Consider the following 19,493-nt stretch of genomic DNA (forward strand, 5'->3'; position numbering starts at 1 on the left):
TGTCTTCTTACATTTGACATTTCTCATTTTGATACCATCACGTTGTTTCTGTCCAAGTATGACTGTTTCAGTTCAGAACGGTAAGAACCAAACAGGCCAATATTGTCATATTTGTGCTGAAGTTTCCAGAACTCATGACACGCTGAATATATGTCAGTTCATCGAACGGAAGAAAACCAGAGGCAGGTTTTCACGTGTGTTGCTATTGGTAAACTGATGCAAACGAAGTCCTTCATAAGTCAGTATAACCCCATGATTAAAGGTTGAGATATGCTTTTCTTGTTAATTCAAACTGTAAAATACTGTCTAATATGTATATTTACGTTTAAATATGAACCAAAAACACAAAATAACTCGTTTGTTTCCCTCTCTTGACTGGATATCTTTTTAAAAGCATTCCTACATGTGTTTTGCTGCTTAAATATGTCAATCTAAAGTGAAACTATTTATTTTAAAATAAATTAGATAACCTTTAGCTTGTAAAATATTGCAAGATAAACCTTAAACTGTGAGAATATGGATCAAATAGCCTGCACTATAAAACTGACATTAAAAACTGACTTCTTCCTTTTTCTTTCTGTTCACATGACTAAAATGACACGTGTTGTTTTTTGCAATGTCTATTTATTTCCTTTAGTACAGAGCATATGCATATTTAGTTTACAAACAGGGAACAGATATACAAGCACTCAGACACGTCACACATACCGGACTCGCATGGGAAACTGTTTCTATTCTAGAAGAGCAAAAAGAAAAATTCTGCACAATGAAACATTTTTCCCCCGTTTGATTTCAAAATAAAAGACCTCTTTGAACGCAGAGTCACAAGCAGAGACCTCAATATCCTGTGAGGAACTTTTTACTTTTAGCAAAGTCATTGTTTGAAAAATAAAGGAGATGAGAGTAAAGTTTTCTCAGTGTGCAGCGTTACTATGTGAGCAGCCATGAAGACAGAGGAGGAAGTGTGACACATGAGAACAGAGATGAAAACTTTCCTCATGTTGCTAAAAACAAAAAACAATTCTTGCAAGATGTAGGTAAACGACAATAGAGGGCGCTGATCCAAACCCAAAAATTCAGACAGCTGATTAGTGTTTGTTGCTCATGAGGACTGCTGACAGCTCAATGGCACTTGTGCTCTCAAACCCACGTCTTGTTTTTTAAAAGATGTTCAGCAGCTCTCATGGAGAACCTAAGGCCATGAAGATCAATCTTGTTACCAAAAAAAGAAAAATATTAAAGTACTGTATAAAAATTAAGGTGCTGACAGCCAACCTGCTAAGTGACTCACTGATGTTGTGCTTTCGTAGTCAAATGGAGAGAAAGTTAATGAAATCACTGAGATGAAGGTCGTTTGATGGAAATAAAAACAGAAAAATGAATTGTTGTACATGATAAAAACAGAAAAACATAGAAGTATTACTGCTAAGTATGTCATGGTATTTTACCTTTGATTACCTTTTGAATAGTTTCTAGAATCTCTGCATCACCTGGGTTTGTTCCCCCCTCATTGGGAGAACTAAAGGAACTGGAGGGACAAACTTGTTTTGGGGTCAATAGAGCCGACAGCGACAGGACTGTGGTTCCTGTCTTCCTTGTGTTGTTGGTAAACAGCGGTGGGAAAGAGCCCTTATGATGACAGGCAAACCAAAGGAAAAAACAGCTTTTATAAGCCACAATCACTACTTTTTACAGGAACCATCTGTACAAAAAGACAAGTCGTGACCAGTTCACTGAAGCCAAAGAGTCCTATGGTACGTCAACAGAGAAGAAGAAGGACTCCTGTTTGCGTCTTTGCACTTTTTGCAGCTAATTGAACAAACTGGAAAACATTTTACCGGCTGTTTTTTTCCAGTGTCTAATTTCATTAAAGTAAAGTGAATAAAGAAGGAAAAAAATAAAATAGAAAACCAGCCCACAATGTAATCATGGAGGTGTGAAGAGCCCCCTCTTTTCCAACAGCAGGCAGAAAGTAAAGTGAGCTCGTGTGTGCATGTATGGCATATTTAAAAGGAGACCGCAGGGAGTTCCCAACCGTCCGTCTGCTTGACGTCGCTGTCAGTCTTCCTGTACACCCACTGACCTCAAATCCAATGTTGGCCTTCATCTCTTCAGTCCTTTTCTCAGGTCCAGTCCTGTCCAGCAGGCCCGCTGAGGAGCAGCGCAGACACCCACACAAACGCACCACAGTCCAGCACTTCCCATCCATTCACGCTCTCACAGGCAGAGTTACCTACACGGTTTCACGCCACCGTATTACTAATCCGGGATATGATTTTGAAAGGTGGAAGTCGCGTGTTTGTATCATCAGTTGGTCTCATAAGACGACAGCAGAGCAGCGTCCACGGGCTCCATGCAGGACGGGCAGGTGAAGGACCTCATCAGCCAGTCGTCTATGCAGTCCATGTGGTAGGTGTGCATGCAGGGCAGGAACCGGATGGGATCTCCATAAACAAAGTCCATCATGCAGATGACACACCTGTGGAAGAAAACCCACGCTTTTCAGGACCATTCCGTCCACAATGAATCCCAATCCATAATAAAAAAAACACTTCCTTTTAATAAAAGGAAAGATAACCTTAAATAAAGATGCAGCAAGTATTGATTGATGACTTCAAACATTAAAGGAGTCATGTTATTTCTGCCCAGGGAGTTCCCAGCTATCCCAGAAGTCTCTGCAAAATCCAGTGTGCATAGATGCTCACTAGATTGGGGAATATGGACCACAATGCATTGTGTTTGAACAATTTAAATGCATTTGTTTTTAATAAACCATCAACATTTTCCTCATTAAATCATGTTTGAAGTAATTTTATGTGTCGACCACAAACCATGACATCACAGTGTCACCGACGATGGCGTGTTTTCTTGCTCCGTTAGCGTGTTTGTGATGGATTCACAGTTCTCCTGGATGAAGATGACAGCGAACTCTGCGTGTGTGAACATTAGTTATAATGTGTCCATGTTGATGTGAACCTTTTAGGAGCCAACAGGTATGTTTATAACATTTGAGTGTGTGTGGACAGGCCCCGCCCCTTTTAGATTTTCATTACTTCTAAACCTGACAGTAATGATCATAAACATCCAGCATACGGTGGCCGAGAACCGCCACTGCAGCAGAAACAGGAATAGCAAATGTAAAAAAAAAAAGGAAATGCAAATAAAAAATAAAACTGCAAATAATAACCGCCATCACAGCAGAAAAAACAAAAACGATGCAAAGAAAGAAAGAAATGCAAACAAGAAAAGCCACAATGGAAGAGTTCCTGAGCGGCCGCATGTGGGAGGAGCTTCCAGCTAATGTTTTTAGCCTGCAGGTGTATTTTGTATCAACACAGAGTGAACTACAAATGCATTTCAAAAGAAAAAAGATTAACAAGAATTGTTCTCTTCCAGCAGTAAATGGAGACATGGTAGTGAACCAGCTGCCAAGGGACCGTCAACAAAGTGCAAAACTCCGAGCAAAGACTAAAGATCTTATCAGACTCTGCAAGCCCACGGGCTGCTAGCTGCAGGCAGACACAGAGGTGAAACCGGCAAAACAACCCCCCCATTCACTTCCATTGTGGCTTTTCTTGTTTGCAGTCATGGCGGTTATTATTTGCAGCATTTATTTTTAATTCGCATTTCCTTTTTTATTTGCAGTTGCTTTTCTTTTTTTGCTGCAATGGCGGTTCCTGGCCATCATACCAGCAACTTGCTTACAAACATATTTAATATAAATAAAGTTTAGCCTAAATTACAAAAGGGGTTTATTCAAATATACACCTAATGTGACAGAAGATTCATAACCCCTGTTGTTACCGTAAAATCTGTCCAACACGAGAGGCCTTCAGCTCTCATCTGTCTGCTCAGCTGTTGGACAGGACAAGTTAAATAAAATAATAAACTAACTCTGTGTTTCTTTTTAGGCTCAGGCTCTGTTTAGCCACATTCTTAGAACAAAGCCCTGGTTGGAAACCAGATAGGAGATCTAAAAAAAACCATCTTCGAATGAGAAATAATAACGATGCTTCACCTTCCTAACGCCTGTTTCTCATCAAAAGGACTTTAAAAGTAAGTCTGGAAGATAAACTCTCAGGCAGAGTGATGTGATGGCACACTTATCTCCTTTTGGGACGTCAGACCAGCAGAGGGCATCTCAGGTCAACCTCTGACCTACTTAAAAGGACACCTCCCAGAAAGACCAGCAAAAGACCTGAGAAATCCCCTGTTTGAACTTCATTGTCTTTTAATGTGTATACATATGCAGAAATATTTCTATTTTTATACAATTTGAACAATTTATTTGTACTTGCTACATGTTTAACAGCAGTTTGCACAGGAGTTGTGGTTCTTTAGGATCTGAACATGTCTGTAGTTCAGGGATCATCGAGTCAATCTGGAGTTTTGAAGCATAACTTTATTTGTTCTACTCCATTGCAGAAAACAAAAAACTATGAGTTCGTAACAGCCGGGGATCTGTCGAGTACCGTTCATGTCTGCATCTCCCACACAGTCAACTCTTTGACTTACTCTCTGATTTTCTTCTCGGATCCGTCCCGGCCCGGATCGTAGACGCCCTTCGGCAGGTGCTGGATGAGCCCGATGCGTTGGGCGATGCGAACCTGCTCCTCCTCTGTGAGCTGAGTGGCCAGTCGGGCCTGGCTGGGCGTCGGGTGGTAAACGGGCACATGGATCTGCTCCTGCAGGCAAACGGGAGCATTTTTAAGGGTAATCAACAGTTGTATGGTTAGAATATAAAGGTGGTCCAAAAGCCTGGCCACAAGGGAATTATGGGAAATCAGGGCTCGACATAGCCATTTGTCCGCTGGCCCGGTCCTGTTTTTCGAGCAGTACGGACCACAAGACTTTACTTTCACTTGTCCGCTCGGGCCACTAAAATATCTAACGGTTTATACATTCTTCACCTTTTTCAATAAAGTAAATTTTGCGAAAACGTGTAGATTTACCTCGTCTTCATAATGTAGTTTTTCTGCTAGTCCTGCGATCAGACTTCAAGGGTTTCTATGGGAAACCTTTGATCACTTCTCCTTCTCTCCCGCCTGCGCGCGCGCGGCTTTCACTGCCGAGCACCACGCGGCACGCGCTCACTACTTTTTTTTTTCAAACTTTATTGAATGTAACAATTCAATACAAAACAATGTTAAACAGCAACAACGAAGGCACAAGCCAGTGGGTTATTATTACATTTGATTATAAATCCGACACCGTCACTGAAGAGAGACTGAAGCATGTCAGAGATGTGGAAGACATGGCAGGAATAGAAAGGAATATGTTAGATGGAGTAGTGGGTATAATTAGTAGTATGGACAGCAAGATATTTAATGAATGCATTGAAGATGAAACTGTATGCACTAAGCTTTAAGCTGAATGTCAAAGAATTAAAGGCAACTCCAAATACCTGAATCTCAGACTCTAATGCAGTAGAATGTTAAACTACTTAATTTAGTTTTTCTTTACAACACTGTAAGCAGTAAGTATTTCTAGTTAGCTGAATGATCTCAGTTAGACCTGCACAATATGAGGAAAACTCGCGATATGCGATATCAGAGATTAAAATTGCGATAACGATATAATTTGCGGTATATAAACAAACAGCAAAATAACCAAATAACCATTCCCAGTTTAAAAATTATACTCCAAATGACCCACGTTGACATAGGTTACAAACATCTAACATAACAGGGCTCCATCTGATTGGTCAACAATGTGAAGGCGTCCATCCGATTGGTCAAATGCATTAAGGGATTTATTTGATTCGTTAAATGGTTCAAGCTGCCATTAGATTGTTTTAACACATTTAAGGTTTATGATTTATTGCGATATTTGCCGTTAAAAGCACCATGAAAACTTCTGAACTAGTGTTAACTACTACACTGCAGTGCTCTCTTCAAAACATCTGAAACAGACTAGAGCAGATTTAAATTTGATATGGTCTATTTTCAGTCATTGAAAAGTGTAGAAATAAGTGATGTCACCAGAATGCACCAAATTGCACCATATTAAAAGTTTCCGGGGGGGCATGCCCCCGGACCCCCCTAAAGTTGCAAGCACCTGCGGAGCGGCGGGTCCCGCTATGCGCGGTGTCGGGCCAGTAACTTTCAGGCAGGGCCAGTAAGTTTCAAAAACTACTGGCCCTGTGGGCCAGTGCAAATTTCTGGGCTATGTCAACCCCTGGAAATATATCCAAACAATTCTGCAGAAACTAAGGTCATCGTCGACTGGAACCAAAGTATTTGGTTCTGTAATTTAAAGATATCTGCTACAGCGGCCGATTAAAAAATGGTTTCAAACAAAAATCTGGAATCGGAAAGGATGAGAAATCTGATGATGTTCAAAACTCTGAAGACGCCGTTTTTCCCGCACGCAGATCACGGGATAGGATTTGATCAACTGTTTGGGCATTAATACAGAAATGCATTTTCCACCAGTTACAGTTTTCCAGACCTGAGGGCGTCTCATCTGCAGGAACATTACAAAAAAAAGTGATTTATTTTGTGAAATGAAAAAGCAAAATAACAGCAGCTAAACCGCTAAAAAGGAACAAAGGAATCAGATTAAAACTGAACGGATGACAAAGGGCAGATTTTGAAGGATTAAGGGTGAAAATCTCATTGCAGGATTGGACACAATTACTAAAATGACACATAGTGAGTGTAAAAAACTAACTAACTAATGCACAATCCTCAAAAATTCTAGAAAAAATATTTAATGATAAATTGGTTACATTTATTGATAAATATAACATTATAAATGAAAACCAATATGGTTTTAGAGAAAACCGATCAACCTCATTGGCTGTCATTGATGCTGTGGACCAGGGCTGCTCATTACGTCGATCGGGATCGACCGATCGATCTTCAACGACATGAGGGCACCGTATTTTCCGGACTATAAGTCGCACCGGAGTATAAGTCGCACCAGCTCAAAAATGCATTATAAAGTAGAAAAAAACACAGATAAGTCGCACTGGACTATAAGTCGCATTTTAACTTTCACAACCTTATATGACACAATCATAGCAGACTGTTTATCTAATAATTTCACAGTAATTTTTTCTCAAACTTATTTATTTATTCCTTTCATGAAGCATCATTGTCCAACTAATTCTCTGTTTTCATCCTGTTTTTGTAGAAACAGTTGTCATTTTATTGCATTTCTGAATCTATGAAATCATTGGAAAATAGAATATTATGTTGTTAGCCTTCAAGATCTTACTGTAAAAAAAAAGTTTGCTGATTCTCTGAGTCACTTAACATACTCTTAACACTTAACATACCTCATACATCAAATTGACCCAGTAACATCATCTCTGTTCCTCACAAATGAACATAACAGGAGGGTTAACGATGTATTTATTTCAATTTATTTCTAATATAAGTCGCTGCGGAGTATAAGTCGCACCCCTTGCCAAACTATGAAAAAAAGGGCGACTTATAGTCCGGAAAATACGGTAAATCGCAGGCCAGCAAAGATAAATAACAAAAAAAATGTACTTCTAAAAAAATCCACAGGCCAATCAAAATCCTCACGAGAAGTACGGGACTTGATTGACATGCAGAACGGCCAATTGGACATCTTCTAATACATACGTCACTGCACATGCGTGTTTACATTCACTGAGCCCAAATTCTGTCTGTCATCAGAAAGTCGCTTTCTGTCCTGCGGCACGTCAAGTCCCCGGCAGAAGACCACAGCGAACAACCACACACGCACGCAGACACACGCACACATGCACACACACACGCACACACACACACACACACACACACACACACACACACAGATAGATCTTCAAGACATTGTCGACTCAAAAGTAGCTCACATGCCGAAAAAGTGTGAGCACCTCTGCTGTGGACGAAATATGCAGTTGGAATATTTAATGGTTTAAAAACGCATTTGACTCTCAATCATCCTACTTGACAAACTGGAAGTGTCTGGGATAAGAGGACTAGCACTAACTTGAGTCAAAAGCTATCTAACAGGAAGAAAACAATTTGTCAAGAATTGATGAATTTACATCAGAAACCGTAGAGATATGTTGTGGTGTCCCACACGGATCAATCATGGGACCTCTACTATTCAATATTTACATAAATATATATTCAATGTTTCAAAGCTTATGAAACTCATTATTTGCTGATGACACAAACATATTCTATTCTACAGACAACCATAGGGAACTTATCAATGAGGAAAACACGGAGTTAAACAAAATAAATCAGGGATAGATTACAACAAAGTATCTTTGAACCTAGATAAAACCAAAGTGGTGTTTTTGGTAACTACTTCAATACCAAGCTCTTCATTAAAATAATTAATACAATTAAAATTTCTGTGTTACAGAAATCAAATTCTAAAGGGGGTTTTAATCGATGACAAACTAAGTTGGAAGCCTCACATCAGACACATTTCTGAAAATGAAAATGAAAAGAAATAACTCGACACATACTAAAGTCTCAAAAAGTATTTCAATCATAAATAAATCTAAACATTTATTAGAATACAACAGTAAATATTTATTGTACTGCTCCTTAATATTACCATATTTGACAAACTGTATAGACATTTGAGGGAATAATTCTAAAAGTTCACTACATCCTCTCTGTTGATCAGAATTGTACATAAAGCCGGATATCTTGATCACACAAACTATTTACTTTAAAACCGCATGAGCTTGTGGATTTTTACACCAAAAACTTCCATACAGTCAGTGGGAAATCGTTACCATTCAATATCCAGAAACAGTTCTTAGAAAACGAAGGTTAAAAACTGAGGGGATGTAGAAACTTCCAGATCAAACTGAAAAGAACCACAAAGAAAAGTTTCTGTGTGTCGGTGTGTGAAACTAAACTCTGGACGGGTTCAGTGATGAGCTCAATGTCCAAATATTCAAGAAAAGATATAAAGAAACTCTGATTTCACATCAATAAGTGTTTGGATAATTCCAAATTATTTCCAAAAATGTGTGAACTTGATTGTGGTGAAATAATCAAAGCTCTTTTAATGACAATCAATGAGTGTTACATTGTAATGTGTAATAATGATGACAGAAATGTTTGAATTATGATCAATAACTATTGATTTTCTTTACTTGATCTGCAATGTGTATCAATAATTACTGGTTCATTGTGATCATGTGTTCTAATGATAATCAAAGATTATTACATAACGGTTACAGTTTACTGAAATCAGGAATGAATATTTTCTGAAGATAATCAATCATTTTGTTACTTGAAAATAATCTATTGGATCAGAACCGGATTATAAAAACTGTCAAACTATCAAATGATGAACTCAGTAAAGTGGGATTATATAAACTCACTTCTTCCTGCTCCTTTTCAAGTAATAAATCAAAATCTACTTGACTTTAGTTAATGATCACTGTTTTTAATTAAACAAAATGTGATTTAAGTGACTTTTTTGTTTTTTTTCTGTATTCTTTAACTATACATTTCAACATTTCTGTATTGAGTTTGATAAATCTGTGTAAATTCTTTACTGCTTTGACTACAATGCTTGAAATCAATCAAATCAATGCTTTCTATGATTTTCACCGTGTGTAGTCCTGACACTGCATCTTTTGTTGTATTCCATTTGTGTTTTTATGATTGATTGTACTACAAGTCCCATAAATTCTAACTACAGTAAATCCAGGGGTGGATGTTTGATGAATGAGCTCAAGTTTTGAAAACCTTCATATAATTTATTTGGAATTAATCACCACAGTTTATAGTAACCTAGGCGACTGTCTTTAGTAACACATTACTTCTACATTATTGCTACACATACTTACCGGTAATTCACAGGGGAAATATGATGTGAAATCACCTCAAAACAAAAGATTTAAACTCGTTTAAAAAACAATTTAAAAAGCATGTCTATTTTAATGTTTAAAATATAAATGACATCTTCTAGATTTATCCAACTTTGTATTTTTGCAAACACATCCATACTGGGAAAATATGTGTTTTCTAAAAAACTAAATGGAAAAAAAAAGAAGAGCCAAATCTGTGGTGTTTTGTTTGTTTCAACTGTTGCAATCTATTCACTCACGTCTAGTCACTTTGTGGTTTATGGCCACACCCACAGTGACTACAATCACTTCTTGGTGGAGTGTTTCCTCTTTTGTCTGGAGGTGCAGGCTTTACTTGAAATGCATCTGTTCGCTTTAGGGTTAAATGCAGTTTAAAAATGAGACTGTCGAAAAATCAAACAATTGAATCATTTACATACGGTGGACCACAACTTTATAGCATTTTATTCCTGCCATCATCCCCAAAGTAGACTTTAGTCCATTTGCTTTTGTAATTTTTATCAATACTATACATTAGCGAAAGTAAATATCAGCCATCATAACTGGATTATCTGTTGATGGTCTTCTAATCATTCAGAGTCAATGTTTTGGAGTGGGCATCACAGAGCTCAGATCTTAATCCTATTGAACATTTATGGTCAGAGCTGAAAAGGCGACCTATGACCGTGGCTCAGTGTCATCAGTTCTGTCAGGACGAATGCGCCATAATTCCTACAAAATCTTATGAGGAGCTTGTGGAAGGAAATTCAAGACCTTTGGATCAAGTACTGCAGTTTAAAAGGCAATAGTAGCAAATAATGAAATGTATGTAAAGTTTTGACTTTAAGGAAAAGTAATAAGAACGTGTATAAAAAACCCTAGTGTCATTATTTTGCAAATACAAATAATGTTGTTAATTGTAATTGATCTAAAACAGAAGTTTACTTTTAATTTATGTCTGATGGTGAGAAACAAAAGCATATGTGTTTTTATGTGGTGTATATAAACTTGTAGTTTCAACTGTAGCTTTACAGGATGTGCTTACTGCATGAATTACCACATGAAACTGACACACTAAATGCTAATTTTCTCATTAAATAAATAGACTAGATGAGCTCTAAACGTAGAAATAAACAGTGAATTTGAACCTTTTCATAAATGTTCAATTACAGCAGTAGCTGAGAACTAAAAAATATGCACATTTAAAAGTAATTCTGGCAGATTATCCCCCTGACCGGCAGCACAATGATTGTTTAAGAGGAGCGCTCCCCTCTGCTACAGGGAGCTTTTGTCTCCATATTTGGACAAAAAAGTAGGTAATGTGTCAGAGGCAGCACACAACAAGGATCACTGCAACGAACAGGAACTCACATTATTCAACAGAAGCAATCAGAGTATTTTTTAGAACAGTTATGTATTCGGTCATAATCAGATTCTGACTGTTTTATCACAAACATGTGTACCCCTGTAACATTTTATGTTAACAAAAAACAACCCCAAAGTGGTATTTTTAACTGTTCATGCGTTTGAGTATTCCTCTAAAAACCAGCTCTCTGATCACCCGCCCCTCCCAATCCACGAAAACAAGGGGGTTCTCACATTGTGATGTCACAAAGTGGGGAAACGCCCCTTCCAGGAAGAGTTTGCACTGTCAGGACCGCCCCCAGACTAACACACACGCCCACTTTCTCAGTGGAGCTAGCAGTGATCGGCTAAATGCTTTTGTTTTATATGCACAATATGAACAACCATCTTTGTTAAAGTTCGAATGTTGTTTGTTTTTGTGGGCGAGACGCAGACATGCTGCTGAGGCCAGCCCTAGGTTGACGTCATAATGACAGAAAGGCGGAGCCTACGAGATCAAGTCGTTTTACTTCCGGGGAGGAAAATAACCAACTTTCATTAAAACATCATTCTTTTGTGTGCCAAATAGGGAAAGGCTGATAAAATCAATCTGAATCGATCCAAGCTTAATAAAGCAATAATTGATCCCTCCATAAAAGTAGAGATCTGCCTTTTATGCCTTTCCTTTTTTATGCCTTCTACTTAAAGCATAACGGCACCAAAGTCAGCTAGCTAGATGCTAATGTGTAATGGAATTTCCCGTAGGATGGCTAATGCTAAGGCTCATTCGACGTAAACATACATTGCTGACTGAATGAGCTTTATATGCTCACAGGCTCTTGTAAGGAAACATTATTTTAAAAGTAACCATTTGTGCTAAACCACCGGGCCGATCAATTGGCACCAGGCAGAGGAAGAAATAATTATGCCAGTTTTCTTCTATTGAGTCTTGACAATCTTTTATTTTGAAAAACAACCAGATTCCCTCAGCTCCACCTTCGATCAATAAAGCTGTAAAGTTTGGTCAGGGGAGCAAAATGACTACGTTTGATTGTTCTTTTATTATGAAAATTCCTGGTTTTGAAAATCGACAGGTTTCTCTCGGTTATTTTTCCGTCACTTTAGCGCTAAAAGTAGTCTGGCAGCGTGCTACACGAGAAAAGTTGTATGTGGAATGTTTCTATGTAAATGTATAAGGGATAAGTGCAGGGATGGAAGAAGAGATGGAAGAAGAGGCTACGACTCAAAGACAAACAACCAGTAGTCTACCAGGTGATTCCCACATACTGAGCCTGTTTGCATAACATTAACAGGCGGTATATGTTACCAGAGATTGATGTTTCACTGGTGTTATTATCAGGAGAGGCAGACCATAATGATCTGCACATTTTTGTTGGAGGTTCTCTGTTTGAGAAACTGTGTAACGCTGCACGGTGTTAACAACCTGATTGGCTTATTCTTTCACTAATACATTTTACAGTATGTGAACTGTAGCAAAATAAAATGAATATTTTCAAAACAGATATAGATTATTATTGTATTTCTATAAAAATATATCCAAATGTGAATCGAATTGACTTAGTGAAGTTGAAAGAATCTATTCAATCCAGGCTCTGGTAAATCGAATCAATCGAGGAAATTGTTGATTACACCAGCTCTAGTGCCAAAGGTAAAAATATTTACCTAAATGTTCTTAATCCTTTTATAGGAAACATTATCCATACATGGATATTGTTTCCTATAAAAGGCTTAAGAATAGAATGACATGGGCTCTTTAAAACTGTAGAATAAAACATGAAGACGATTGTCTGCTTGCCTTCAGGTCTCTCAAAAACACACAAAGATCCCAGCTAACGTTTTTACCAGTTTACATTTCAGATGAACATTTCCTTATAATTTTGTAAAAACAAATAAAGGTTGACATTAAGGGTGACAGTGTTTAAAAATCAGTTTCAGACAAAGTCACAGTGGGTGATGGAAGTCCCAATAAATGTCATCAATAATAATAATACTATTAATAGACTAGATTTATCTGTCCTTTTCCAGACGCTCAAAGTTCTTCCAATGTGTCCATTCTTCATTCATACTTGGTGATGGAAGAGGCGTGGCTGCCAGTTGGCGCCTACGCTCCCTCTGAGCATCACTGGGACATTCAGACACATTCACACCAGTGGAGCCACACTGGAGGCAGGGAGGGTGAAGTGTCTTGCCCAAGAATACAATGACAGTTGACTGGGGGGAGCAGGGATCAAACCGCCGACCCTTTGATCATTGGACGACCTGCTCAACCAGCTGAGCCACTACGGGCCCAAAATCTGGTGCAAACACAAAACGTCTTTGAAAAAAATCCTAACCTTACTCTACATTTTCATCAACTAAAAACAATTACCTGCCCGCCCATGTGTGGAAGTGTCCTTGGGCTAGAGGTAAAATCTTAAGCCCGAGTCAGAACCCGACCCGACCCGAAATTCGCGTCGGGTCGGGGACTAAAATGATAATCATTACGTTCGGGTCGGGTCGGGCTTCTCTCTAAGTGTGACTTTTTTAATAAATAAATGTTTATAAAAATGTATACTAAAACGGTGTGGATACTAAACTAAGGAATACTTGTTATAAATAAATAATTTGGTTAAAACAGAGAAGGCACTGTAAGGTCATTGCTATATAACTACTAAACAGGAAGTGCAGACGCAGTATTTCTCCGCGTAATGAAGCGAGTCCGCATCAAGATCTCTCTTTCACTCACTTCGTCTGGCCTCTTATTCTGTGTTCCAACGTTATTTCGTTGTGCAAATGCATTTATCATGATCATAAAGATATGTAGATATTTTAACCTTAAGAAATCTTGTTTTTTTTTTCTGACAAAAATACTATGGGATAAATTGAAATTTCGGGTTTGCTTCGAGCTTGGGCCTGCAAATCAAGTTAATTGGTTGGGCTGGGTTGGGCTTTAATGCCCGCGGGCCTGGGTCGGGTCGGGCTGGGCTGGATTTTTTAGGCCCGATCTTACCTCTACCTAAGACGCTAAACCCCACATTACTCCTGGTGATTATAGGTTGGCGCCAATTTTAAGGCCGTGTCACACAGCCACTGCATACATTTTGGACGTATGAAATATCAGTCTTATACATGTGTGATATACGTCATTCATAAGTGTTTCTTGGGTTTGTTGATGTGCGCATTTGTCCGTTGAGGGTTTCGCCCGACGGTTCTTTACGTGAATTTGGTTTTGAGCTGTTCAAAATTTTTGGTCAGCTGAGAATTACACAGTTTATTCGTATTTTATGTAGTTTATACGAAATTATTATCTAAATATTACGCAATTGTGCGTGATTTTTGTGGGATGCATACACAAATTTGTGTCTTTCCATGACCGTTTCACATTTGTCTAATAGACTTTTCATGCATGAACCACTTTTCAAATTTTAACTTTTATATTGCGTATACAGCATTCATATTAATTCATATTAAGTAATTGACGCACAAATCACTAATTGATAGATAATAACAGCGCAATAATGATGCACGGTTCATGTTCTAAGTTGATTTACGTGTTCTTTGCGTAATCTCAGCGGCTGGGTAGCTCGGTTGGTAAGGTGAGAGGCTACCATGCAGGAATCCAAGGTTCGATTGGAATGAATGGTACTGGGGCAATTACCACATCAATATATATTACTATATATTGGCGAGCAATTAACATTACCTAGTGGGCCTGCCCCCGCTCGGGGTTTGGGAGACCCCTGCCCCAGGGGATGGGTCAAATGTGGAGAAGAAATTCCCCATTGTGGGATAAATAAAGTATCAGAATTAATAATAATAATTTATTCGTATCTCTTCAGTGGTTCACTCGTGATACAAATTACAAATTTCATGTGAAGACCAAAACTTTTATCATTTTTTTCTACATATATTCACGTATGACCAATTTTCATCCGTGCAATACGAGCAAAATGTACATAGTGGCTGTGGCACGGCCTTTAGGTAGCAGGACCACTATCAGTGTGTAAATGTGTGTGCGCATGTGTGAGGATAGTAAAGAGCTATATTAGTATACGTCACAGACACACATACAAATACTCACAAAAGAAATCCAAATGTATATACACATGCAAATATTAACACAAACACACAAGACAAATTCAGACACAGAAGCAGGTATTTACACACACACAGTGATGCAAGCACACCAGGCCTCCTTCACTCCCACAGCTCAGTCCCACAACAGTGAGTCAGCCCCTATTATACCAACCATTAGTCAAATCCAGACATTCAACACACAACACGTTTGTGAAACACACACACACCAATCAGAAATGACCTCCCTCTGGCCGTGTCACTCCTCCCACTGAGCTGAAACACTCGGCATCAACACAAAGTCCATCCAAACAATGTCTTCAGGTCATTTTTTTTTTTAAAGTTATGCTCTGGAGGAGCAAACAGTTCAAGTCTCCTTATAGACACGACTGCTGTGGTTAAAGATAAACACAGGGGTCTGCTACATGAAACGGAAAAATCTGCTCCCGTCTTAATATTCTTCTCCAACCATCATCTTCAACCGAGAAAGACCTTCAGACGGAATACAATAATCATTCATGATGGGTTGAAACCGGTTCAAGAGATGTCCTGCCTTCAAAATGAAATGTTGGGTTTTAAATGTTCATATCCACCCAAAGTCAGCGCAGCTACACCGCCGAGATCAACTTATCCAACCATCAACTTTCAAAATAAAAATTGATGGAAATAAAAACCACTGCAAAAGCTTTCGGAATGGTTTTTGGCCTCATATATAATTAAATCCACACATCAAGTTTGCTACATGTGTTATATGATGGACTTCCCTGTAGTTGAAAAACTTGGAATGTTCTGCATTCAATATTTGCCAATTTATTCAATATTCTGATATTTTTTTATACACATGTTGGCCAATAAACTTTAAACCTCCGTTTTCTTTTTTATTTAAAAGATATAAAATAACAGATGAAACAGATGAAATTGTAACTTTAGCTAATTAAACTTCAGCTGAATGGAGAACTCAGCATAACAACCGGTAACGTTCGGTAAATATCAGAGATCCAGGTGTTTTGTGATTCACAGGTGAGTCCCAACAGGTAAACAGAGCTGTGGTCAAAACAATGACGTCTGGTCATCAAGGCAGATCAGTGACACACTTGTGCAGAGATTTCACATGCAGTCATCTGCTGTTACTGACATTGTGCAAACATTAGTGTTCACCCCCCCTGATAACAGATGGAACAGACTCCAACCCCACGACTGATTTATGTGTGTTAGGACCCCGAGTCTTTTATGGCGGACCTTGTTTGGTTACTTGCATTACAGCATCATGGGAAAAAAAGTACTTCAGTTTCAAAAGGCAATTGTTCAGTTGTTCTCTGCTTCTCCATGCAGTGTGCCGCGCTCCACTTTAAGTAGACACAAATGTTCTTCAGCAGGTTTAGGGCCGTGAAGGAGCTTTTTACTGTGGTCACAAGGGAGACGTTGGCAAGTTTGAAAGAGTCCTTTATGAGAAACTTCCATGGAGGACGTAACCCTCTTATGAAAGGCTGCTGGTATGAACACACTGCACTGTTTAAAGACTTTCCCAACACAATGGAGGGCTGAGAGCTCTTCCACTGACTGTGCACTATTTAGGTGTTCCTGTGATATCACAGCTGGCTGACCTAAATGCACACTAAACGCAATGACTCTTATACCTTAAAATAAAGGTACATGTGGAAAGTTATGATGTGCTACTGAGAACAGGAAGGGAAAATGTCTTTATTCAACCTGCTGCCTGAGCACTGTCCGTTATAGCTGACTTTGCATCTACTCAATTATTGTTTTTAGTCAAACTAATTTTCTTTTGCAAAGCTGCAACAGTCTGCTCCTCGAGGGCTTCTGACGTACATTTATGGGCTAGGAGAAATGGACTTAAGCATGGAAAATGCAGCTTTTACAGAAACCTGATGCTGAGACGCTGGTTTGCTTGGTGCTGCTTCTGTGAAGCGCATGGGTTACCGCCGGGGAGCAGCGCGTTTCCTCGCTCTGTTCCCGTGTAACTTCCTTCTTTTTTGAACATTTAAGTGTGTGTCCCTTTTATTAGTCCCCATTATCTTATTTTCTGGGAAGGACATCCCAAAGTGCTGCTGTCAACACTCCAATACTGCTTTGCTCTCAGACTCTGAGGTTTGTACCATTTATACTCCAGTTATTTTTGGTACAGGAAGATGGCTGAGTCAGGTTCTACCCACTTTGGATGGTTGGTTTGGAATTGTCTCAGAAATATTCACGAGGGAAAATGGATTTATTAATGAAGAATAAAAGAAAACAATTTTTACCAAATCTTGCACAAATGAATTTTATTTATCACCCCTGTGAGAACAGATTTAGATACTACTGGTATTTCTTTTTTTACTGTTACAACCCATTTTTTTTGTATAAAGACAGCATTGACAACCCCTTCATAAACTTTATTTCCTTTTGTTCTCTTATTTTTTTTCCTGTTATCTTTAATAAGTCACCGGGGTTTACAAATCTCATTTAGCCTCATTAGAAAAAAAAATAAGATGGAAGGATTCCTGTTTATGTCTTTAATCCAGGCTGAAGATGTAACATCTCTTTTTGTTGTCTATTGTAAATAAAATGCAAAATAGAAAGGTATGTGGTTTTCCTATTGTATTATCTTCAGTGTTTTGTCTCTTTTTTCCGTCTTTTCAGCCTTTTCTTCATTTGGATATTTGAGACACATGATGCAGCACCAACCTTTCCCTTATGTTTTTGCTTTTCAAGCAGATGCTAAATGAAGGTAACTAAGGGGTTTAATAGGCATTAAGGAGTTAAATATGGACCCCAGCAGCTGTCAGTGCAGGTGTGGATGTATGGGACATGTCAGAATATTTTAAAGCCAAAAATGGTCTTTACATTTACTTTGTGAACTTAAATTTAACTAATTACACCTCCACCCCCTGATTTACCCATAACAATCATTTAGCACAGACTATAACTAAACCAAATCCCACTTGATCTGTTAAATGACATAAGAGCAAAAGAATTAAACACATGTGATCCACTTTTATGAATTTATATCATGGGGGGAAAAACTCATCAAGAACATTTACATTCATCCGCTTTTCTTAGAATAAGTCACAAATATTTTAGAAATAATTAGTTTGATTAACTTTGAGTTAAAAGAGTTTGACTCAACTCTTCTGTATTTAAACGTCTATCATTCTGACTAAAGAACAGACCGTTTCCATCACGGAGGGCATCTCCAAACAGGAGTTTGACACAGACATGTATTTACACCAACAGCTGCCCCCCCCGCGTGGCTGTGGAGGATCTAATGCGGGAAACAAGGCCTCTTAGTCCGCCACAAGTTCTTGACTGGAGGAGCAGAGGACAAAGTCATTAAAGGGACAAACACACACATGTGTGCCTCTTCATCATGACCCACAAACCAAAAAAAGTTCATCATAGTTAGTTTTTTCTGACGACATGACTTCAAGCTCCCTGGATAAAACAAAGCGGATTAGATTAGTTTCAGTGCCGTGGAGGAGGGGACGGATAAGTCGGAGGATGATGCTGGATCTGGGCATTTGTCGTGCTGCCACTGATTGTTCCTCCCGAAGATGCAAGACAGAAAGCTACGATAAATGTTTAAAATGTAAAGTTACCTGATAAGGGGGCGGGGGCTCCTGGTCGAAGTCAGCAGCGTCTCCGTAGCTGGCCCGGTCCGATTGGGATTCATGAAGCAACGAAATATCATCAGAAGTCGGAGATTTCAAACAATTTCCCATCTCCTTCCTCTAGAATCGAACCTTTCCTTCGATTTCCGTCGCTTGTCCACAGCCAAATCCCCCCCGTTCCTGTCGCGGAATTGAATCAGTGTCTGGGAAGGCGTCGAAAGGGCGTATTTCCATGCACAGCTGATGGACCCCCCCTCTCCCAGACGACGGGAGGGCTGCCTGCCTCAACAACAACAACACATCCCCGAGCTAGCTGCTAGCTTACAAAGAGCTAGCCCGCTACGCTAGCTACTCGGCGGGGAGCATAAATGTTCGCTTCGAAACCAACTCGCGGCTCAAACAGGCGACGCCAGTCTCATATTTGAAAACGACGCCAAACGAATATAACAAGTGCTCATTCAAGAGCGACGGACTCAACCGCAATTTTCTGCCCGAAACCTATTCAACTGTTAGGGACTTTCCAATTTCACGGCAGCTGCTGAGTAACGACAAAAGAGGGTGACGTAGCGACACTTGGGAACGCCCCCTCAGAGATTTAAACCAATGGGCTTTCATGTACGTCAGAGCTGGTCTGTGTGTAAGCCAATCATGTTTGTAGTCCCTTTGTC

At 39.1% G+C, this 19,493-nt stretch overlaps 1 protein-coding gene across 1 annotated transcript; it reads right to left on the minus strand.

Moving 5' to 3' along the window:
- Positions 1 to 604: 604 nt before the first annotated feature.
- On the minus strand, positions 605 to 19,390 carry rnf11 (ring finger protein 11). Its single transcript, XM_004068370.4, has 3 exons — positions 18,814 to 19,390; positions 4,516 to 4,685; positions 605 to 2,479 (listed from the first exon to the last, which is right to left on the minus strand). Exons 1-3 carry the CDS (start codon positions 18,934 to 18,936, stop codon positions 2,308 to 2,310), a joined length of 465 nt encoding a protein of 154 aa, XP_004068418.1. The 5' UTR covers positions 18,937 to 19,390; the 3' UTR covers positions 605 to 2,307.
- Between the last annotated feature and the right edge of the window lie 103 nt (positions 19,391 to 19,493).

Source organism: Oryzias latipes, chromosome 4, assembly GCF_002234675.1.
Source record: "Oryzias latipes chromosome 4, ASM223467v1".
NCBI classification, from domain to species: Eukaryota; Metazoa; Chordata; class Actinopteri; order Beloniformes; family Adrianichthyidae; genus Oryzias; species Oryzias latipes.